Below are 24,538 nucleotides of genomic sequence, written 5' to 3' on the forward strand. Positions count from 1 at the left end.
GGCTTCCCAAACAGTGGACTCCGCTCTAGGTTGGGACTTGAAAGGTGTCTTGCCTCAACCTCACCCTGATCATCACATGCTGGGGAGAGTGAAAGCTCACATTTCGCTGTTATGCTCTCTCAGGAAGTAGGTCTCAGCTAAAGCATTATGTTCAACAGACACCACCAAAAAGTAACTGAGAGCAAGTTAGCCAGATTCAGTCTTTTGGGAATTCAGTAGCTTTTCTGCATAAATTGTATCCCTCATAAATCCACAGTGAAAGCTTGAAAATGGATCCATTAAGATACACACAAATGTCTCTCACCAGATTGGTGAAGGAAGCACAGAGTTAAATCACTATCTAGTCTCTAGGGAACTCCCCTCCTTCAGCATAGCCCAGAATAAATAATGCACTCCATTAAAGAAACACTCCTGTTCTTTCTACCTGAAAATGAAAAAGCTGCACAGGAACTTCAGCAGACGTTAAAGTGGAGCAGCACTCTGTCCCACATACACTGAAATGTTAAGTAAAATTGCTGTTACTCATGTGAAAACACTAAGATTTTCACTGTGAGGGTGACTGAGCACTGGCACAGGTTCCAGGGAGGTTGTGGAGGCTCCCTCCTTGGAGACATTCAAAAGCCACATGGACATGGTCCTGGGCTGTAGGTGGCCCTGCTTGAGCAGGGGCTTGGACCAGATGAACTCCAGAGGTTCCTGCCAACCTCAGCCCTTCTGTGATTCTGTGAAAGTAGATCTCTGTCTCTCATCTGTGCAACTCCAGGGCCTGCCTATTGATGGAGAAAGGCTTTTTTAAATTAAAAATGAAACCAAAAAAAAAGTTTGGAGCCTTCAGTAAAACAGCGATTGGAGGAACATTCACTGGCAAGTCTAGAAGAAGTAACACTAACTTGCACTTCTAATTCAGCACAACTCTCTTCAGAGAATATGAGTTACTAATTCCCTTTCAAGACTGAAACTGCTAAACACCTTCAGTGTCATCAGTGCTTGTTTTTTTAACGACTAAGTAAGCTGCTGTGTAAAAGCCTGAACACTGCATACTTAACTTTGGGGGTTTTGTGAATAAGCTGTGCAGCCTGAGGGAAGAATGTTCAGATAAGTAACCTCTCAGACTGTACCTGCAGCCATTATTTGAAAAACTTGTGCACTGCATGTTACAGAATGCAGTGCTGTTATTCACAGAATGTATATGGTCTTTCCTACCCACATTACCCAGCTCCCATGCCTATATGAGGAAAACAAGCTTCTATCTGAAGTACACTGAATGGATTGCACCACCATGCAGACACAGCGATGGCTTTCAAAGCAGACACAAACATGCTTTTTCTGAGCTGGGTAAATTCAGGAACACTAACAGCAGCATCTCAGAATCCAGCATAGATAATCTACCCAGGTTTTTAGGTGTAACCTGAACTGAGTCCCAGACTTGCCCAGCTAATGTGTTGGAAGGTAAACCTGACCTAGTTTAAAATAAAAGTTAAGTTTCTAAATCGTTTCAAGTGTGCACTACTCTGAACACAAGCTAAACACACTCTTTCAAGAGCAATGAGCATATTTGGCACAATAAGCATCAATCTGAGTCAAATAATAGCTAAGCAACACATTTTTATATACAATTCCCTGGTCTATGCAAGATGTAGAAATAGAATTTTACACTTTTACAAGAAAACTATTAGTTCTCCAGCAAATCTCTATCTATGGCTAATCACTCTATTTTTACTTACATCATTAGTTACATTTCTGTATTAAATTTATTTTGAAATCTAAACCAAACAAGAATCAAAGTACAACTCTGAGCCAAGCATTCAGAGGCAGTGTTTACTACCAGCTTGTTATTCTGAATTATATTGACTTGTCCCACCGATTTTCTCCATACCTGCCCAAAGTTACATTTTAGGGTAGGACAGAGCCCCCTTTCTAGAGTATCTTCCATGAAAACCAAAGGAGGAGGTACAGCCATAGAGAGCTGGCCGACAGATAAAAAGGAAGTATTTTAAGACACTTCAGAAAAGCATGTCACCCCTGGTCACTCTGATGTCCTCTACCTCAAACTTGTGATGCTTCTTCCTGAACATTTACCTGAAAATTTACAGTATTAATAGAGTACATTTACATTTCTAGCAAAGGCATGCTTGTCACCAGAGTTCCAGCAGACTAACATTTAGTAAATTCACCTTAAAAACACCTCCAAGTAGTAAAGTAGTTATATGAAGTATAAGCTTGCATACAAAAACATTATTCGATTACAAGTAAGTTGATTTACCTTGCTTCAGAGAGTTAGATTTACTTCTTCAAAAGCCAGAGAGCACACTGTGCAATCAGAATACTGTAGCTGGCTGGCCAAGAAACACTCTGGGCATGATCACACCACCACTAGGTATCTCCATTCCACCTATATTTATTGAAAAATATTTACATATTGATCGCTATGCTATTAGCTGCTTTAATAGCATCTTTACACAGAAGAGGTAATGAACATCACACTAGGATGGGGGAAGAGTGGTAAAATGTCTTTTCAAGTGTCTTTTTTTCCCCAAGTTGTCATAAACGAAGAAAGTTCTCAGACTGAGTGTGCTGGAGTCCCACAGTGTGTGCGCCACAGATCAACAGCTTTGCTGACAATAGCATCAGTGTTATCTTGAGGAATCTAGAAAAGATCAGGGCAAGATGCCTTGTCAGAGTACTTTATGTGGACTGTTTTGTTTCAAATAAAGATTTTAGATTTCCAGTTCAGATTTTATCTCCTTATAAAAAAGAAAACAAAACTAGAATCCCATCTCCCTGCCCTACCATCCCACCATCCCTCAGTCCTACACGCGCCATATTACCTCCAGGTTTCAGACAAAAAGCTTTTCTTTACAAAATTGTAAGATGACCACCCAGGCATCTCACACTTCCCACATCCCTAACCCGACATCAGGCAGAACTCATACTGGCCATCCATGACCACAAATGTATCTAATCTAATCTAACTAACCTAGGTTACACTGGGATCCTACAGCCCTGCTGTGATGCTGGTTACTATTCACAGAAGGAAAGCTCAGGGTCAGGTCCATGACCCCATCCTTACATCAACAGAAAATATACCTTGTGTCCACAGATTCACACTCAGGCAAGGAGCAAAAAAGATGCCAGGAACCAACCCTCTACGGAGCTTCCAGAAAAATTAACCTAACCTCATCCGCGCTTATTTTCACAGAAAAACCCTTTAGTATCACAAAGAATATTGTAAAATCTGTACAAACATAGATAATACATTCCCGAAAGCCTAAAAATCATTTCATTCTATGAAAGCCTTACCTTCTGATAGAAAAAAACTATTATTCTCATCTCTGCACATTCGCTCTTCACCTTGGTACTACTGCAATATTCTCAGTAATGTAATAGTATCTTATGGTATGTTTGCAACAGGTGAATGACTAAGGCTGAAACACACTTTTATAAACCATAAAAGGTAATGCAAAGCACAATAGAGTACTTACGTTTTCCAAAAATTGCGTGATCTTTTCTGCAGTATTCAGTGCTATTATCTTCATTTTAAAAGTTAATAATATCTCCACAGCAACAAAAACGAGAATCTTGCAGGACCCACTAATAACTTTATCCCAAACTCTGCAAAAAAATGAAAAGGAATCACTAAACATTACTGTAGTGTTATCTGCTTATTTATCTGCTAGAATAGTCTTTATACAATCACATTTTCCAGATTATTTTTCTGAATAACAGCAATGTATCGAATTATTTGGGTCAGGGTTAATAAAAGACATTTTATCAACTCCTAAATCTGTAGAGAGCAGAGTGATAGCAAGCACTAATGTATTGATGTTGTGTGTTCTTGCTTAGAAATGGAACTGTTTACAAGCTCAAATACAAAAAGCAAATCTTGTTTTAATAGCCTGGACCGTGACAACTACTCTACAGTGAATGGTAAAGGTGAGAATTTTTTCCTAGTGCAAAGAAGGAAACAAATTCTATTAGTATTCCTAATAAAGACACTCTTCAAACAGGTGAGTAGCTGAAAATTCAAAAGGACATAATACTAAACAACTATATCTCAAGAAGCTAAATATTCCAGGTCATTACTGTACAAGATACAAATATGATTTATCAGCAGGGTATAATCCATTACGTTTAAATTAGGCATAAGGAACAACTATTAAGCCTTTCAACCCATCCCACTGTGCAGATTCTCTCAGAATTACCTAAGCACTCCTATCACTTGTATGAAACTGTACCTGGACCTCAGAAGTTTAACAAAACCTGAAGGGCAGGCCTCCAAAGGCTGTAAGTACTTTAGCAACAGATCTCTGATGGGTATTGAAAGGGACCCACACTACTAAAACAGCCTGCAACAATCTGAAATCATCCTTCATCCTGCAGCTCTATCTCAGGCCCAACTCAACAGACTCGGGATGAAAGATTATCCAAACCCAGTGTGAAACCATCTGTCAGATGGCAGCTTTTATGGGCTTGCATTATTTTTAGTTCTTGAATTTTAAGAGCTGTGTCAGAAAGACTTTCTGAGGATTAATGTTCTTGCTCCTTCTGGGCACTTGTTAAAAGTGTTTCTCCTTCCAAATAAAAACATGGGGGACAAAGACCATGTACTATCCTCCATAATCTCTGAATACAATAACACTAACTGGAAAACATCTTCTGCAGCCCACCTATAAACTTGAATCTATGAGTGTGCTTCTTCCAAAGACAACTCAATTCTTACATGACCTTCTCTCTCAGAAGAACTCGCCCTTCAGCCTGGAGTGCCAGGAGAACACAATGCAGGCATAACATGAACTTTGACAGCTGAATTGAAGAGTCAGTATCACACCTTTAATGAAGAAATGAAGAATGAGAGTCCAACAAAGAGCCATGAAGATGATGAAGAGACTGAAGCATCTCTCCTATGAGGAAAGGCTGAGAGGGCTGGGGCTGTTAAGCCTGGAGAAGAAAAGGCTCGGAAGGGAATCTCATCAGTGTATATAAATACCTGAAGGGACGGTGCAGAGAGGACAGAGCCAGGCTCTTTTCAGTGATGCCCAGTGACAGGACCAGAGGCAATGGACACAAACTGAAACACAGGAGGTTCACTCTGAACATCAGGAAACACTTTTTTCACTGTGAGGGTGACTGAGCACTGGCACGGGTTGCCAGGGAGGTTGTGGAGGCTACAACTTTGGAGACATTCAAAAGCCACATGGACATGGCCCAGGGCAACTGGCTGTAGGTGGCCCTGCTTGAGCAGGGGCTTGGACCAGATGAACTCCAGAGTTCCCTGCCAACTTCAGTCTTTCCGTGATTTTTTGTGAAAAGCTTTTGTAACTCCTGATATGGAATGATTGCTGCTGTTACACAGTGCTTATTTTTCACACTGTGACTGAAGTCAGTTCTGTGTCAGTTACTTAGCCTTCTAGTCACATAACTCTTTTGACACTATTTTCACAACCTCTCCATTCATCAAAAAATTTAGACTAGAATTTAACTTACAATGAATAAATGAGGAAAAGAATATATAAAATCCTCAGGACTATTCTTAAAAAAGAAGGAAACAAATACCCCACAAGGACAGATGGGGAAAAAGGCAATGTCAATTTCTTTCCTCTTTGCAATTTAGTTTTACTTCCCTGTCTCGCTATGATTAAAAAATAAATGTAATTCCCATATGGGCAGGAACAATAAATAATCCAAGATTAAAATCTTACTGCTTCCTTTGTGGTTCAAGCATCCCAGGACAAGCGATCACTGTAAATATTACACTGATGTTGAAGTCAGGGCTAGAAGCTTTGAGCAAGGCTATAGAAAACTGAGATCACATTCCTGTTCCACGCTGTACAGGTCATCTCTCTTTACTTCTAATACATTTTCCTACACAAATGTATCTGTTTAGAATCCAAGAACAGCCCACCATGTGTTTCTTGGGCATCATAACTGTAATTACGAATGACAACACAGAGAGTAGCAGACCTCAAAACCAGTAATTTTTAAAGTTCATATTAAAGCTCCTGTTAATTCGAATACAAATTTACTAATCCTAATATAAAATACCCAGCCTTCTTTTATTATTTTGCTTCCAAGTCTCCTGACTTCAGTCTCTGTAATTACATTACAGTAGGTTACATCTCATGCTCAGAAAATACTCTGATGTTTTCCTGCATTATTTAGTCTGATTCCAGAACAAATGTTTTAACAATAGCAAAACAGATGCGGTATCTAAATCACCGGTGTCTGACAAATTTTGGAAGAGGGTACATAGCAAAGTGGATGAGATGTCAGCACTAGCCAGCTGTGTCTGCTGCAGTATTTTTCACCTTAACATTTCCAGCTATTGTTACTCTCAGTGCAACTCCGCCAGCAACAGCAATAGAGGAATGACTGTGTGACACCATGATAAACAGACCAGCAGTCAGCACCTTGTCTACACCGGTAGAGCCAGGAATAGCAACATTTACTGTGTCAGAAAAGCATTTACTCAGAATGGAAAAAACCCACAGCAGTTTCAAGGAAACGTGTATTTTGATGATTCCATTCTAATATAGCAGCCTTTAGATATTGTATCTCGATAACAACATATGCATTTACTTTCACTTTTTAAATACCGGCAAACATTTAAGATCCAAGTATATTGTCAGAGATTGCAACTTTTTACCTATTTTTTTGATACTCCTAGAGATGGAAAAATTGTAACAGAAATGTCATGCAACTGTGCCTATAGCCCTATTCAGGAATGCTGAAAAAGTAAGTACACACTAAATTCATTGTGGTTTTTGTGACTGTCATCCTCTGTGAAATATAACAGTATTCAATTAACCACAGGAACACTCTCGTAGGTATTTCTTGAACAGTGAAACAGTAGTAACAACCACAAGGAAAAATAAAAAGAAACAGGAAGCTATGAAGGTAAAGAGCATGCCAAGATTTATGCATATGAAGCCATTTACTTTTCACTGAGTTTCTTCTGTAGCCAAGATACAACCTGCTCTGTGTGTGCACAGGTGTGAAGCCATGGCATTCTCAAGGCAGTTTCTGAGGTTCCTCAATCACTACAGTGCAGTAGTATACAAAAAGCGTCACAGCATCGCTGCTCTCTCTTTTTCTGAAATATTATCATTAATCTCACAGCTTTTCGCCCTAGGCTGCAGTGTAAACACAGTCAACCTTACTCCCTGGTTCTGGTCCTCCAGTCATCCAGGCCAGAGATGTTTAAAGCGAACCAATACTTGCTCTTCTGCCTGCACTTCTGGGCGTCCTTCCAATGGTAACTGGGCATGGAGGGACATGATGAGGCTCACACAAGTCTCATCCTGATGTCACCTCACGATCCTGTGCCCATCTGTTTCCAGAGCTGGGAAGCAGCTCAATTACTTAGACAAAGGCAAACTGACTTAAGTTTCTCTATAGTAGTAGCCCACGTGCATATTCTTACGCTCTCCCACTCCGTGGTAAATTTAAGGCATTTTTCATATTTCTATTGTTTCTGCTAACAAATTACTTATATTTTTACAACTAGATGTAATTTATGCAGGACCAAATTATGGAGATCACAGATGTAAAACTACAGAAGCCATATATTAATACATGACGTAGTGCCAGTTTGAAAGGCAGTCAGTAAGTTTTCAGAACTACCAAATACTTTGCCACAAATAAGTTACCAGAGGCTAATAACTAACACCACCCCATCAGCTATTACAGTCCTGCTAATGCCAAGTCTTCAGAGCAGAATACAAACAATGTTAGTCAGGGACACAATATGTGATTGGCAACATTAGGCCATAAAAAATGCCTGGCTTATTCACAAATATATCTGCAAAGCTGCACTACTTCTATTGTAGCTGGATCATCTGGGGTGACAGTGCTGGAATAAACTGGCAGCCAAAGTGCCATTTTGCCTGTAGAGCTGAAGCCACAAACAGGACACCAGGCTTTAACAGCAGGGCTCTTCGACGGAGCCCACACAGCACCATTTGAAAGCTCTCCACCCGTGGGGCTTACTGAACAGATGACCGGATACACTGTTGCAGAATTCGAGTAAACAGGGCAATGGTGAGTATAAAAACAAAGGTGTGATGCAGTTCTCTCCCTGTTTTAGGGGCAAGTAAGCCTTTCTGTCCCTCTCAAGCCTGTGCTACAGGCTGGTTCATGTTCCAGGAAGCACCCTGTCTATATTCCAGGTGTGATACAGAGCCCTGAGGATACAGCGCCTTCAAAATGGTCAGTCTGCTCCTCTCTTTTACACACATAGCACCTCTAAGAAGTTTGTTAAGGAGCTTGTCGCATAGTATGTCATGTATTAGGGCAAGCAAAGACACTGCATAAGCTCAAAGGAAAAGTTTCTACATGAAACCTGCCTATGTACATTTTCCAAGTTCATTTAAATTAAACTGATGCATAAATTTTACCTATGGTATAACTAGAAGTGTGCTATAAAACAGTATTTATACTGAATGACAGTGGCTGTCAGGAGTAAAGCTGGTATTATGAAGCTCCATCTCACCATTATTGGATAAAATTTCTGCATAGCGTATACAAATCTTGTACACCTTACTGAAAAAAAGAAAACCATGAAATTTAGATTTAGCTGCCTGGCAGAAAAGACTACAATTTATAGAAAGCAAGCAACCTCTTTAAGAAATACAGTGCTAAATCAGAAGTTAAATCATAAAAGATGGAGCTCAGATCACCTCTCACTTGATGAGAAAGTAAGTAAAACTCACAGAAGATCTGGAGACCTGTTTCCAATTCTCAGCAGTTCCAACAATACCATTTGGATACATTTCAGATAAGCATTCAGGCTTCTGGGTTCTAATCCAAACTGAATCTCCAAGCATTAATTAAGTTCATCTGTCACATGCTATCCATGAAGTATGTTATTTCCTTAGCAAATGAGGCCATTATGATTACAACTGAATAACTCAGAAACCTAAACTGGCAAGTGCACTTTTACCATGTTCCCACAAGAACTGTTGGGAAAAGGGATTGCTGTGCCATCAGAAGTACCAACACTGAAATTTGGTTTTATTCCACAGTGATACAAAAAGCCAATATTTTGACCTTTTCCATGAAAAAAAAAAAAAATTTAAAAAATTTCAGGTCATCAAAATATTCTATTTCAGTAAGGTTAAACAGTATGAGAATGCTAAACGATACACTAACTAGACAAAATATTTTATATAAATGAACTGATTCAAAATGGTAGAAGTTTGAAACTAAGTATTCTGACAACATGAAATATGAAATCAAAATTCTTTATCTAGATTTTTTTACTATCAAAGTGACACAGCTCCATAAAATGTTCAATTATCAACAGAAATTTTAAAAAACCCTGAATCTTCCAACAGCAAAATTGCTCTGATGCAAATTCCTTTCAGCTCTAGTTCTCAGCCATAAGACCTAGTAGGAAATTAAAAAATTAAATCACATAAGCTCTAAACAAAAATATGTCCTAGAAGACCTGCGAAGAGGTTCCTAATGCTGTAGTTTGCGAAGGCTATTTCAGATCACAGAAGCCTACCAAAAAAAAAAAAGCCTGAAGAGACTGGCAAGAGCAGTCACTTCTATTGTCAGTAGCTGAAGTTTTAAGGCATTAAGTTCCATACAGAGAAAGCACAATGAAACAAGGTCAATCATTATCCACTGAAAGCAACCTACAAATGCAAACGTGAAACAGAGATGCAAGCAAACCATTCATGTTCAATCGCTTTTAAGGATGTAACAAACATTTTATACATGCTTACATAATTTCTGTAGCCATAAAAGTAGTAAAAGCTTTTAACCACCACATCACACACAACCACTACATAGAGATTACTATTTTGGAGACTTACAGGTGCTTGATGAGAAGAACTCACCCTGTAACAATTACCGTGCTGCACACCTAAAGGTCTACTACTAAACCCTTCAGTTTCGGTTCAAAATTTTTTTTTCTCAGACATATTCCTTGCCAACAGTAAAATATACAGAACTTCAAAGACCATGGTACAAGACTAGAGAGCATGATTTCTAATCCTATAGCTCATTCCCTAAAATAATCTTATTTTCATAAGGGCAAATAAAACATTTTTATAAACATCTGTTTCCCACTTTCCTTCATGAAATGGGAAGTCTCCAATAAACAATCCAGATTGCACTCACTATTGAGACTATGACCAACTTCACCACCACAGAGCATTTTACAAAGCTCTCTCTTTCCACACTAGGTTCCTATATTAGCCACTGACGTCCTGGAGGTGCTGGAGAAAAACTTCCCTTGAACCTTGTTACTTCTCAAAGTTTTCAGGCAGCTGAAAATGAAACCATTGTTTTCTTTTGTGCCATCTCCTGCTCAGCTATTAGCAACTCTTGTTAATGCAGAAAGGATATGCTTCTCTACATCAAGCTTGAATTTTCTGCTTTCCAAGAGTTCTCAGGCAGCAAAACTAGAGAATTCACACAAGCTTCATTTCAAAAATCATTCAGTGAAGTGCAATGTACAAGAATTTTCCCCTCATAAAAGCTGGACAACCTATTTCTAACTGTAGAATACATATACATTAAAAATATACTAACTGTAGAAACTGTGATATAATGCACCATTTCATTAACTTTGCAATACTCAACCTGCCCTAGTACTTTTTAAAATAAACATTTTGTCAGGGTTTAACCCCAGCCAGCAACTAAGCACCACACAGCTGCACACTCACTCCCCCCACCCCAGTGGGACAAGGGAAGAATTGCAAGGGTAAAAGTGAGAAAGAAACTCAAGGGTTGAGATAAAAACAGTTCAATAATTAAAAAGAAATAATAGTAATTTTTAAAAATTGTAAGGAAAGGAGAAAAAAAGTAACAAAGAAGGAGGAAACTAAAACCCAAGAAAGACAAGTGATGCAAATGAAAACAACTGCTTATCACCAACCAATGCCCAGCGACTCCCCAAGCAATGTCTCCACCCTCTGCCACCCTCCACCCCAGTTTTACTGCCGAGTATGATGCCATATGGTCTGGAATATCCCTCTGGTCAGTTGGTGTCAGCTGTTCCAGCTGTGTCCCCTCCCAAATTTTTGTGCACCTCTGATCTCCTCCCTGACAGGGAGGTGTGAAGTGCAGAACAGGCCTTGACTCTGCGTAAGCCCTCCTCAGCAGGAACTAAAACATCCCTGTGTTATCAACACTATTTTCAGCACAATTCCAAAACATAGCCCCATACTAGCTACTATGAAGAAATTTAACTCTATCCCAGACAAAACCAGTACATGTTCCCAAAATCTTTTTCATCTGATGTTAACACAGTATTATAATCACTCCCTAAGCAAGGATTTTCATTAAAAAGCCTGAAAACTGACTACCATTCAGCTATCTATCACTTAGAGGGGATGTGAAGTTTTAAATCCTAGGAGGCATTATGTGTCTAAAGAATCAGATGCTACATTTAAACCCATTCTTTTTTAATTTCAATGCAAAAAATGATCACACAAAGATTATCTTGTGTCAGTAACAAGTGGAATCAAATCCAATTTTATCATTTCCAAGTCAACAATAAAGTTAACTCCATAATCTTACAGATAAAGTAAGGAAAGCTCTTTGCCAGCTAGTGATGACAAAAAGCTAAAATTACTATGTAATTACAAACAGAAAGAAAAAAAGATAACTTGCCTCTGTAAACTGGACTCAGGTAAACAGCCTGCGAAACACTTTTTAAACCAAAGATCATAAGGGAGTTTGCTCATTGCAGCACATGCTTTCAGATGCATCAGGAGTCTGTTATCTTCAATGTTCAAATACTGCTCCAGAATTTTTGGCTGAGAAAGCAATCGGAAAATTTTAGATAACTCACATCAGAGTACCCTCCATAGTTAACACACACTGTAAGACAAGAAATGTCTTAAAAATTCAATTGGTATAAAATAACGTTAAAATAATGAACTTTTTTAACTAAAAACATCATGTTCCAAAACACAAGTGTTGCTGATTTTTGCAATAGCTAATTAAGTACTTACTTAACCAAAGAGTCTCAAGTTCCTTAAATTGCTGACCACTAGCAGAATAGCAGAACTTCCAAAATATGCAGTATTCCCTAATGCAAGGAAGTGTTTGAGAGCTTAAGGCAATGGAGAAATTAAACGTGCACTAGTTACTGCTACCTTCACAAGTAAAATTGAGTTTCATTCACCTCAAACCTAATTGTCTTAACATATGTCAAAAAAAAAAAAATCTACACACAATGCAGCAGAATCCTGAAAATCAATTCTGAGAGTAAATCCCCATGCAACTTATTAAAAGCTGGACATTGATTTCTTGTATTTAGGAGCACAAACATGCGGATAATTCTCATTTTGTTTAAATTCTAATGTAACACAATACACATTTTCATAAATTCAGGAGTAGCTTTACACTTTTTGTCATAATTGGGTAAACAGCTAATGACTTCAGCTGTCACAGGGAGAAAACACTTCCTTTGTCTGTATTTTAACATCCAGAGTCTTGGTACAATGTTCATATTAAAACAGAAACTTAGGGAGGGAGACAGCTGGCACCCTCTATGTAGTGAGAACACATACTTTCTTTAAAAATGCTCCTCTGACCTTTGAAAGGAATTACAGAAATTGGTATAGTCGAGTGTATCACCTCCAGCAACAGGAGGCAGGTTTAAGAAGTGCTTCTTAGTTCCAAAACAATGACAAAGGACACGCATAATTTTCTGCAACGAATTTTCATTCAGTGGTTACTAGTACACAAGGTACTCTGATACATTTATCTCAGTGAATACCGTTAACTAAAAGTTTCTCATCTGTTAAGATTATTCAAAGAATTACAAAAGCTTTTGTGATTTTTATAAATATGCATTTTTCTTTACAATCAAATTTTAATTTATAAACCAGTAAGATAGAAATTCAAAATAGTCTATGAGAACATTTAAATGACCAGTGCCAAAAGAACTCTATTCCACTTTTTATTATATACTTAATTTGCAACATATTGTTTTTCTGAAGACGTAGTACCCTGCTCCATTTATAAAGCAAAACAATTGTGCTTTGTTTGTCATCCAGTGAGCAGCATATGGATGCCAGAGATGCAGCCTAAAAAGTAGCAGACATACATCAAGACGTTCTTAACTTTGTGACATTTTTAGTTGTTTAAAATAAAGAAAATTCTTAAGTGACCAATTTGTGAGAAATATAATTCAACTAGATACAACGTAAGCTTTAGCTAACCTAAAAAGAAAATAAGGTGTAATTGAAAACAACTATGGGGCAAACAAAAACAATTTCTAATATTATGATAGATAAAGTGTCCTACAGGACAGCACAATCACAACGCAAAAACCCCTACTCCTTCAGTTCTCTCAAAACAGTTGGTGGAACAGAATCTAAGGGTGTCACTTTGACGTTCCAGCTGTCTCCACATATTAGTGCTTTCCATGACTGGCTCTCTTCACAAAAAGTAAAATGTGTTTTTTCCTTACCAGTTGTTGCAGTGAATCTTTGTGCTTGCTGTTCAGTTGATTCACAAAGCAACTGACAAGCCAATAGCATTCTATAGGATCCTCTACCATTTCCTCCATTGCTTTAGCAATAGCAAGAAACACTTCATCTTCAGGTTCCTGGAAAACAAAGCCAAAAAAAAGCGAACTACGCAGACGTACTGGACTATCTGATTTAAATTATTCTTATATTTCCCTGCTATCAGGAAAACAAACTGGAATCAACATACACAAACAGCTGTTGTGAAATTTGTAAGTAAAACACCAGGCAGCAGCTGCATTATGGTGACAGATACCTATTAAAGCAGAACATGTAAGACTCGCCTTGCTTTTAAAACCAAAACATACAACAGGAGTCTGGAACAACTCTGATTCAAAGTTAATATTACATCCTAACAAGGTACCAATAATCCTACTTCTATGCCCCACATTTTTATTCTGCATAGCAGCAGAATTTTTCATCCTATTCTTTGCTAAGGGCCAAGCAGGCCCCTCAAACACCTTTGTCATGGATCTTACAGCTACTGAAAAAAAATAATGCAGCCATGAGCTGTATGCCTACATTCACATACAGAAAAATCATTTGCTTTGAGATAAACATCTTCTTACAGACAAATAAATATCTTTTCTGGGTGACAAGTAACTTACTCCCCACAATACATGACCAGAAGCATGGGATGGGCACGCCATCATCTTTTCTCCTGAGGATATACCTTCCTAACAGAAGTATCAGCATTACTAAGCCACAGATAATGGTGTGACTGCACATAGGGTAGATGGAGACCAGCTAGACCTCATGCCAACAGCTAGCTCAGGAAGTGTCTAAAGTGGGAGGATGCCCAAGGAAAGGCTCTGTATTTGCCCTGTTTCTTACAGTCTTCCTTACACAAGGCAGTGCTGATTACAGTAGGAGGCAGGGTAACACGCCAGATACATATCCACAGTCTGATCTACTGTAACCATCAGTAGCAGTAAGCTGTAGAATCACAGGCTCTTTCACAGATTACAACTCATGCAAAACACGTGGGTAGTCTAAATACCGCCGGGATATGCGTCTGCTACGTAGACTTGCTGCAGTACACACATACCCCTACTTAAACTCTCTGCTTTCAGATGCACAAAACTTATTTAGCAGACTTGTGTGATTTGTGACTTAAACATTTAAAAATATTTAGACCACTCCAAAATCATCTGTATACTCCCTCTGCCTCCACAATAAAACATCTGCATTACTATCAAGCAGTAACCCCTTGGAAGTTTAAAGGGACAGCTACTGCACTGAAAACAGGCTGGCATAAAGAGAAGAAATGCATTCTTCAGCAGAACAGATGTAAGTTACAGGACTAATACCTGTGGATCTGCTAAACACCACCTCTATAAAACCCCACCACAGTACTGAGAGCAGTCAGTGTCCTGGGATGCACTGACAAGACACTTGCTCAGAAGGCAATACCGCTCTAGAAGGGATGAATTTTCAGCCCACTGGGTCACGTGCAAAGATCAAGGAAAGTTCTCTGTAGGAAACTTGCAGGGCAGGATGGCCACGTTCCTACGCAATGGTAAGGGCACAAAAACACTCTCCCTCCTCTGACTAGAAAATGCTGTATATAATCCTGCAGTCCAAAATATTACTGAATTTTCCAAGTTAACTTTGTTTAACTTTTTTTTTAATTTTTAACTTTTGTTAATTTTTTATGTCAAATTTTATTATTACAGATGAAAAATAACAAAGTAAGCTGGGCTAGAGTGAACACAGATAAATTAATGTTAAATACAGGACAAAATCCAGTTCAGAAAGCCCCATGGCTCCTTTCATCACCTCTTCTTTCATAAAGGCTTATATGTAAGATCCACACATTGTTTTTATCATCACACTACAGACTTATCATCAAAACAGACTCATTTACCCATATGTGAGTACACTGTAAACTGCACAGTACATGCATTACCTGACAAAAGCCTGTATCGGTTCAGACTAACAGAAAAAGGAGGTCAGTACATTAAAGTAGGGATTTAAAAACAAATAATTTAAATATATGATGTAATTTGCAATAAGTCACTGCTTGTACTGTCTCTGAATTATCCTTGTTCCAGAACATTTAAGAATCTATGAGGTCTGATAAGATTGTCATTTTCATTTCAGTGCTATAAAGAAAGTGAAGTGTACTAGAGTACAAAAGGCTTGAAGCCTAGCAGGCAAAATACACAAAAGAGATTTTAAGGCACAAAATCTTAAATAAATACTTAGGGGAGGAAAAAGATAAAAGACTTTGACGAAAATCCCATATTTTATAGTAGTACTTCTCTGTTTTCCATTCACCTTACTTTGTCTTTCTACATGCATTTGTGTTCAGTTTCTCACAGATTTATAGTTTGAAGTTAAATAAAATACTATATTTAAAAGTATTAAAATGACAACTGACCAATGGAAAAGCCAAGTTTCGAGGCAATTTTCCTGATTCCAGTTGATGTATGCGGAGGAAAACGTCTACCTGTGGCGTAGAATCATTAATAAAACGAATTACACGAAGAGCATGGTGAATATCCCAGTACTGCTCCTTCCGGTACTTCATCACCAAAGAATGAGATTCATGGTGAGGAGGAATAATTCCTAAAAAAAACCCAAAACAAAACAACAACAAACAAACAAAACAGAAAAAAAATACATAAGCAGCTGTAAAGAGAAAAAACAGAACACTCAAACTTCCTTTCCAAAAGATTTGCCTAAATTCAATTTCTACTACAACTCCAGCCTACAGAAATATAGGACCTGGCATTACGGTTTGTTTATAAACTTGGTCAAAGAATATAGGGAGAAAATTCTACAAAATTGGAAGTCAATGGACCAACCAAGCACTTTAGCGTTACATTTATGAAAATAAATGTCATGTGTTAACTGAGCATAGGCAAAAATCTACCCTTGGACTATTGTTTCTCAAGCTCTTCTACAAGGTTTTCAGCAAATGAATGCTAACTCTTTTGTATACCACATCAGTGATAAGAAGTGTCATTGTTGGGATAGATGAAAAATAATTTAATTGGTTTATTCTCCCTCTCCAACAACCTTTCTTTAAATTGTGAATCTTACTTGTTACTTGTTCATACCTACCTGCAGTTTTTAATACAGTACTAGTTGGGTATTTGTGCCCAGCTTCCACTGATTTTGAAAAGAAGTGGATGCAGAATGATTTTTACGTACATTAGCAGTTCGTGTTTTCAAATTCTACACTTTTTCTGAGATGACCAGAGAATATATATATGCAATTAACTAGTGCAAAGATACAGTACATTCCAGTATTATTTAATTTACCATTAGATCTCTGCTGGAAAATTCTTTACTCACTGTATCACAGATTAATCCTCCCTAAAACAACATTCAGAAGCAAAATCAATCACACAGGTTGAATCAATTACAGATTAAAATTTAAGAATACCACCCAAATACTTTGTAAGGTAACATTTTTCACTTCCTTAGCACAACACAAATATTTTTTGTAGTTTCCTAGGAGGAAAAATAAAAAAGGAAAAAAAAGCACCTAAGTAGAGAGGCAGAGAAAATTACACTGTTTATGATCTCCAGAAGACATGCTCAACATTTCACTCGGTCTCTCCCCTCACTCAAGACTCAATCTTGCCATGCAATAATGTTCGCAACAAAACTGTCACAGGCTTCAACAGAAACAAGATCTTACGTACACCAGAGAAAAAAAATGCCACTTTCGTATCACTAGTGAAGCAGAATTTTCCCTGTTGTAGAAACCCCTGAGAACAAAGTATTTTTCAAAAATCAGTTCTGAAACAGGCTACCTGCTGCTTTTATCTCTCATTTAAAGAAAAAACTATTCCTGCCAAGTGTTAAACCATGAAATGGCTTAGTTTTAGTAAAAGCATATCAGACAGAAAATTATCTTGTATTTTCCAACTGCAAACCTGTCTGCATTCCAGAAGCTGGGACAGAGCACGACATTTCTCACGTTATGCAAAAATAAAGTCAATATCATGACTTTGTATGTACATACTGCCAACTGCTTTCCTCAAATACAGAAGACTACCTCAGGCTGACAGAAAAGAAGCTTAAACAACACAGGGGCGCCTAGAAACCATCGTGAGTCATACTCAAACAGGAAGTTAACAGAGACATCGCTGATATACCATGTAACCTGGGACAGCATCGAGCCTTGGTACGTGTCCAAGATAATTTTGCTAACAGGATAGAATCCCTTTTGTTAAACCATTAACATTATTTAGAGGAGCTATAACACCTCCCACCAGAAATGGACTGGGCTGTTGTTGCGATCTTTTAGAGAGAGATATTTTGCATTGCCCTTCTGAATACCAGCTTTTCTAATGAGTGTTAACACTGAGGTGCAGCATAAGAAAAGTCCTTGTACCCCTGTTCACCCATGGAGTATACAGAATGACAGTATGAGTACTGGAAATAAATCACTTGGGGTTTAAAATACAAAATTCTTTTAAAAAATCAATACAATTTTCCATACAGTTAACTCAAAAGGTGTTTTGTGTTATCATATGATTCACAAATCATCCTAAAACAGTCAAAGATAGACCACTGGCTCTGCAGTGAGCTACAAGTTTGCCAAGAGACTGTACTTTGCTATTATACTGGCTGAAGGATCTTGTAACTGAGTCACTTGTCCAAACCTCCCACGCTGTACTTTCTACTACTAATATTTTAAAGGATGCTGACTACTCCACTAGGGCCCAGGGTACAAGAACCTTTTTCATCCTGAAATCAGTACTTTTAACAGCAGAGTCTTTTATCAAGTAGGATTACTCTGTTAGTTCAATGACCAATGACAAGAACTTCAAGTTTTTTAATTAGACCTTGCACCTTCTGTGCACTGTTCATTTACTACCTCTCCCCAAAAAAGGCTTACGAATCCAAATATCAGGAATATGAAGCCACAATTTTTAAACTGTAGAAAACTGGAGGGAAAAAAAAATAATTGTTTAAAACTTTGTAATACACTATTTCAAACTCTAGACATGGTAGTGGAACATGGAGACCAAGAAGGGAAACAGAAGACATTTACTTGAACATCGTTCAAGACCATGGCACAGCCTAAGGTAAACACCCTAAAACAGAGAAAAACTGTTTTGTGAAATACTCTTTCTGAGGTAGGAGTCACCAGTCTTCCTGACTCTGATTCACATGGCAAAATCTTCATATAAGAGATACATATGGGATCTGTATCATGTGTTCTGAAGGGCCAAAGGACAAAAGTAGGATAGTTCAAAGACAGCAAAAACCAGCAGCTTCCAAGCCAATCTGCAGACAGATGCTGCTGGTCTCTCCCTGACAAAACACCACTTCAGATATCAGCACCCTTCCTGCCAGCACAGCCCTGGTAATACAAGACTGAGCATGAGAGCCACGCTCAAGCTTTTCCAAAGTGCCACAGCACTCCACCACCAACAGTATGGTAAATCACATTTCTCTTCCACAGACTAAGTCAGACAATGTACCTTCAAACTCAATCTGCAGTGTTTCTCTACATGCAGCAACTCTAAGGGAAACTCTCCAGATACCTTGTAAGGGTCAGAACTTCTGGACCTTCCACAACCCTTCCTGTCTCCAAGTGACATGACCTGGCAACTAGTAAACCCAACACATTTGACCAGTTACTGCAAAGTCATCAGTACTTCTGAATTAGTCATCTGACTAACATGCTTCAAGGAAAGCAGAATCTATTGATGGGGTTTTTTATGGTTTCTGGGGATACCGTAATTTGTCTCTGGCCTTGTAACTTCTTCAATGGCAAATACAATTTAAAGTCAGAAGCAAAACCAGAAGAAACCAAGATTCTGTAGAACACAAAGCTTCTCTTTAGAATAAACATCCATTCCATACCTTGCTCAGTTTTTTTAAGTTTGATCACAGCTTTACTTCAACTTAATTGTCTGTAATTATAGGAACAGAACTGAGCATCTTATCAGGTATCAGTGACCTATTATAATCCACTTTTCAAATCCATTTTATAAATTTACAAAGTTAAATATAGAAATACACTCTTCTAGGTACACTTCAGCAGAAGTTCTCAAAAACTGTGCATGGAATATTGTTTTGTAATTGCCATTGTGCATCCTAGGTGGATACAAAAATAGGCTAAATATATATCAGTAGACAAGGCAATACAGAATAATTCATGTCATTCACTCTTTAAAGAAAAAAAAAAAAAACAGAAAAAAATACACCTTCCTACATACTCATTTCCACAGAGGATCATGGATGCTGTATTTCATACCTAAAAGCACTTTCCACACCAGTATACGATACATGGATGGGAGAGGAAACCTCTGACTAAATGTGCAAAGCTTCTCAATATCTGTAGAGAAATAAAGAGGTAAAAAAATTAAGGTAAATATAAATATAATTATAAATTGGTTTGAGTCTCTGATCTACCCAAGTATGACAAAACCTTAGCTGCAGATCGAAATCCGCACTTTCATCATATATTATCAACAAATGCTTTCACCACTCCAACTGAGAATAGAATGTACCCTATAAACTGCAAGAATTTTGAAAAATATATATGTTGGCTTGATTCACAATAAAACTACTCTAGGTTTCACCAGGAAGAAACTGTAACATTTTTATAGACATTTTGTAAATTGTGTTGCTATGTCAAAACAATTAAGGGGTTTGTTAAAGGGACAGCATTTATCTTTCTGTTAGAGATGTGGCACTCCTCAGGTATCAGGAGCAATAACAAAATCTTCACTGTTTTATGATTAGATAGAATTAACCACAAGACAACGTATTTTCAGATTAAAGTTGCTTTCATTAAAAAACTTTTAGTTTGTTGGGCATATAGAATGAGAGAAGAAAAAAAGAAACAGGGAAGCAGACAAATCTTTAATAGTTTTAAAAATCAGATTTTCAGATCTTTGAAACTCAAAGGACTGCTAATAATAACTGAGAGATTAGTGGTAAAAGATGCAAAACTTAAATGAGTACTAAGCAGAGCAGCTAAACATTTTCTATTATTTCCTCCCCAGCCCCAAATCACCAAAGTAATAAAGGAAACAGTGAAATCAACTTACCCAACCGGTCATCTTTTAACAGAATTTCCAGTGACTTCTTTTCTTCAACTCCACGAAATCCCACTTTCTCATAATACACTGAGCGAAAGTTTCTCTGAGAGTCATCAGCCATGATTGATTCCTTTTGGAGAAACAGTAATTCCCCTTAAGACTTACAAGAATACATTCCTACCATGTTAAGGTCAAGTACTTTTGCACACTTATAAAAGTTGACTACTTATGTTTCTATAGTATCAATAAACCCTACATAATATGAAAATCTTCCAAGACTTTTTTTCATCATATGCTAACATAGAAAACCCTAAAAATAATTGAATCTAAACAAGGTCTAAAGATATCCAATTTCCAAATGAAACACTGGGATTTCTGAAAAAAAATTTATTCCTGTAGCAAATTATACTACTTTTCAAAAAGTTAAAATAAAATGATGGAGAGACACTTAATCTGTATTTCAAAACCAATACAAAAAATACAGTTAAGAGTCTGACAAAATTTTGGCTACAAAAACCCTAATCAAGTACAGATAGGTAAAATCATCAGGTTTCATACTCACCAGACAAGGTAACCAGAAGCAAGGACAAGCCAACGCTAGCCTCAGTAGCACAGGGGTGACAGGAAAGAATAAGGCTAGGTATGTAGGTTTGTTCTTAAGTTGCAAATTTGAATTAAACGTTCACATTGTTATTGGGTGCTGTAACAGCCACAGTCTTGAGCTTGGTATTCCAGTAGTAAAAAGAAATAAATGTCTCATCCCTATACTGGAAACAAAGGTAAATTCCAGTGAATAAGTACTCTCTGTTTCAAAACAAATGTAACTGACATTTCAATTCAGTTCAACCTTCTAAACATCAATTCTCTCTCCTCTGTAGGCTTACAAACATGAGAAAGTTCTGTTTTGTAACCCAAAGGACTAAAAACAATCTTAACTTTCATGCCCAGTGACAGCAGCAAAATCTGGAGAAAAATAATTTGAGTGAGGAACAATGGGCGAACGATGCATTGAAAAGCTTTTCTAGTTAAATTCTTCTTTTCCTTGCTGAACCAAAGAACACATCCAGAGCAAAGCATTTGAAGATATAAACAAAGGACACAATTTTGCAATGAATGCACATATTTAAATCTGTATATCCACTAGGCCTATTTGCATTTCAAATTAAGTCCATTTTTAGTGCTTTGTAGGATCAGGGCCAAGACCAGACAAAAAATATAAACCAGCAAAGGACTGAATTAATGCTTTCTGAGATAGGTAAAATACTATCTCAAAACCAGAAAAAAAAATTATATTACCTGTAAGACATTCCAGTTGTGCATTATCCCTGGGAAAATGACTGTGATGTTCACGTATTGTGCATTTAAGGGTCTGGTGATGAGTGTTTACTACTTACATTGCACTCACGTCTAGCAGACTTATGCTATAGACACTCAACTATATTTAAAATAGCTGAAATTTCTTAAATCTGAATACATGCTATTTAGAAGACATTTGGCCTGTACCACTTGTGGAAAGCTGACAGTAGAGTCACAGAACAGAAACAATAAATGTAATGTGAAAAATAACAGCATGATCTATAAGGAATGCCATTTTAATAATTTTAAACTATCACCTACCAGCAGGACATTTTATTTACTCAGTGGAAAAAAGGAGGAACACTGTTGCCTCCTTCCCTCCAAATTTAGAACACATACTTTCATGTTGGGCAAACAACCAATATTCTAATCTTTACACGTATTGTCAATAAACTGGAATAAGAAAGGGTGAAAATAAATCCCTAGTGAGCTCATTGGAAGTGTTCTGTACAAGAGAGTACAATTAATTCATCCTGTCTTCCAAAGATTAATGCATTTTTGGCCTTAACAGCACTTTTCATCGCATTATTAAATTTCACGCAACGAATACAAATTAAATGAAATACAAATACTTCGTAAGGAGCCAGACATGATGCCAACACATATCTGCCCATTTACAGAGTGCTCTGCCTTGCCCAGACCAAGCTGAACTCTGGGCGCAGCCTTGGCAGGCCGAGCAGCCCCGCCGGCGGGCAGCCGCAGCCCTCGCTCACCCCCTCCCGGCCTCTACAGCGGCCGCGCCGCTGTTTCAGGCTCTGGGGTTGCAACACCCGGTCTTTGTGACATTCCCGAAGGAAAACGGGGATACGCTTGGGCACAGGGTCATCCGGACCCGGAAATCAAACCGCAAGCTGACGGCCACCCCTCTCCCCACACATACCGACATTCCCCTTCCAGCGGGCAAGGCGGCGGGGCAGAGGCTGGGCACCCCTCACACCCTCCCTGCCTGCCGGCCGGCCGGCGCACACACGCTCGGGGGCAGAGGGTCCCCACCAGAGCCCCCGCGAGGGCCGGCCAGGGCGGCGGGACGGGCTGGGGGGTGGCGGAGAGGCCCTGTCACCGTCACCCCGGGGCAGAGCCGCGCCGGCAGGTAAGGCCACCGCGAGGCCCCGGGAGAGGGCAGGGGCTCAGGAAAGGGGATGAGAGCGGCGCCGATGACAGACGCCCGCCCGCCAGCACCGGGACCTCCCCCCGCACCTACGGCAGCCGGACGCGGCCCTACGGCGCGGGCGGGGCCGGAGCGCGGGGCGCGCTCGGGCGCATGCGCAGGCCCCGCCCCGCTCCGGGCCACGTGCTCGCGGGGCGGGGCCGGCTGCCCCCGCCGTGCCCCTCAGGGCGGGCCGAGGCCGCAGGGGACGGTGGCGGTGCCGCTCGTGCTGACCCGGCCTCGCACACGCCTCGGTTGTTCGCCCCCTCACCCCTCGAATCAAGCCGGCTGCCGCTCACCTCCCTGTGCAGGCTCCTCCTCCTTGCTCCGCCGCACAGGTCGTGGGGCAGATCCGGGGACACTGAGGGCTGCCAGAGGGAAACAACTGCATCTCCGTACGCCTGCTTCAAGGTGACACCGGGGGTCTGGGCGTTCGGACGGAACAGGCTGTGCCCAGTACGGAATTCTACAGCGCAGTGATCCAGAAAGGACCGTGCTGCGCAAGATCCACCGATAGTGCTCATCAATAAGGAAGTAACTCTTAACACTGAGACAATGAAGAATAGCAGAGAATGATGCTGCCTGCACTGTATTATTTGCTGTCATTTGTATGCTTAGCATTTTGGCCCATCCACTGTGACATCTAGGGACATTTTACTCAGAATAAGAAGCTAAGTACATTTTCCAAAACCATGATCTACTCTGGCGCATGTGAGCAAAGTACATGATGCTGATACTCCTACCCCTCAAAACAGATAAAAGACCTAGATCTCACCGTGCAAAGCCAACACTCAAAAATCAACCCATGCTGCCAAAACCATGGGACATCAAATTAATCGTGTGGTTTTCTTTGGGTTTTTTATAGTTGGTGGTGACGTTTTTATTCAGGTCTTTGAGATCTTGCCAGCCTTTAACTGTCCGATTGCAATGACTAGGCAGATGCTTTTAAAAGGAGCTGAATTTTCGGCTCATGGCCCCTTTCCAGGAGCAGAAACTTGAAGAAAACCATCTAACACCTGAGTTAGCAACACCAGGATTTCAATTAGAGCCCTCCAAGACAGCTTCTTAGGGTAAAAGTGGCCTGTTTTGAAATGCACAGAACGTCCCATTATTTTAATCTTACCCAACGTTTTTGAAATGCCGAGGGGAAAGCACGCTGTTGCAGAACGGACAGGTTTTTGTTGAACCCAGTTCACGCAGGAGTGTTTTTGTTGAGTCAGTGCAAGGCCTAGCAAATATGTTTCGTGAAGTAATTCTGTACAGCAGCAGGTGGCAGGCTGGTGCCATTTTTTGCCATTTTTGGCTTCTTCAACTCAAATGCGTCTTTTATCGATAGGTGGCACTTGTCTCTGGATGAGATTCTGTTTGGTGCTGTTGGGAGCTAACCAGTATCACAAGGTTCAGATAAACAGCTACTGAAGTTCAATTTTAATTGTTCATTTTTGTCCTTGTCAAGTTGTATTACATAGCTATTGTGGTGCTCTAAAGAAAACCGAAGCCAGCACGATTTATTTTAGCACTAATTTACT

The 24,538-nt window shown here is 39.2% G+C and overlaps 1 protein-coding gene across 3 annotated transcripts; it reads right to left on the minus strand.

The window, feature by feature from the left end:
• Positions 1-1,795: 1,795 nt before the first annotated feature.
• TBC1D7 (TBC1 domain family member 7) lies at positions 1,796-23,075 on the minus strand. Of its 3 annotated transcripts, none has more exons than XM_074828434.1 (10): positions 23,060-23,075; positions 21,069-21,273; positions 20,516-20,636; positions 19,717-19,797; positions 15,874-16,061; positions 13,433-13,570; positions 11,623-11,768; positions 4,721-4,828; positions 3,483-3,612; positions 1,796-2,647 (listed from the first exon to the last, which is right to left on the minus strand). In XM_074828434.1, the coding sequence occupies exons 3-10, from the start codon at positions 20,625-20,627 to the stop codon at positions 2,561-2,563; spliced, it is 990 nt and encodes a 329-aa protein (XP_074684535.1). In that variant the 5' UTR covers positions 20,628-20,636; positions 21,069-21,273; positions 23,060-23,075; the 3' UTR covers positions 1,796-2,560. The 3 variants fall into 3 exon arrangements, with proteins under 3 accessions (XP_074684535.1, XP_074684526.1, XP_074684543.1); XM_074828425.1 differs by lacking the exon at positions 23,060-23,075 and adding an exon at positions 22,743-23,053; XM_074828442.1 differs by lacking the exons at positions 4,721-4,828; positions 23,060-23,075 and adding an exon at positions 22,743-23,053.
• Positions 23,076-24,538: the final 1,463 nt, after the last annotated feature.

This window comes from Strix aluco, chromosome 1 (genome assembly GCF_031877795.1).
Source record: "Strix aluco isolate bStrAlu1 chromosome 1, bStrAlu1.hap1, whole genome shotgun sequence".
Taxonomy (NCBI): Eukaryota; Metazoa; Chordata; class Aves; order Strigiformes; family Strigidae; genus Strix; species Strix aluco.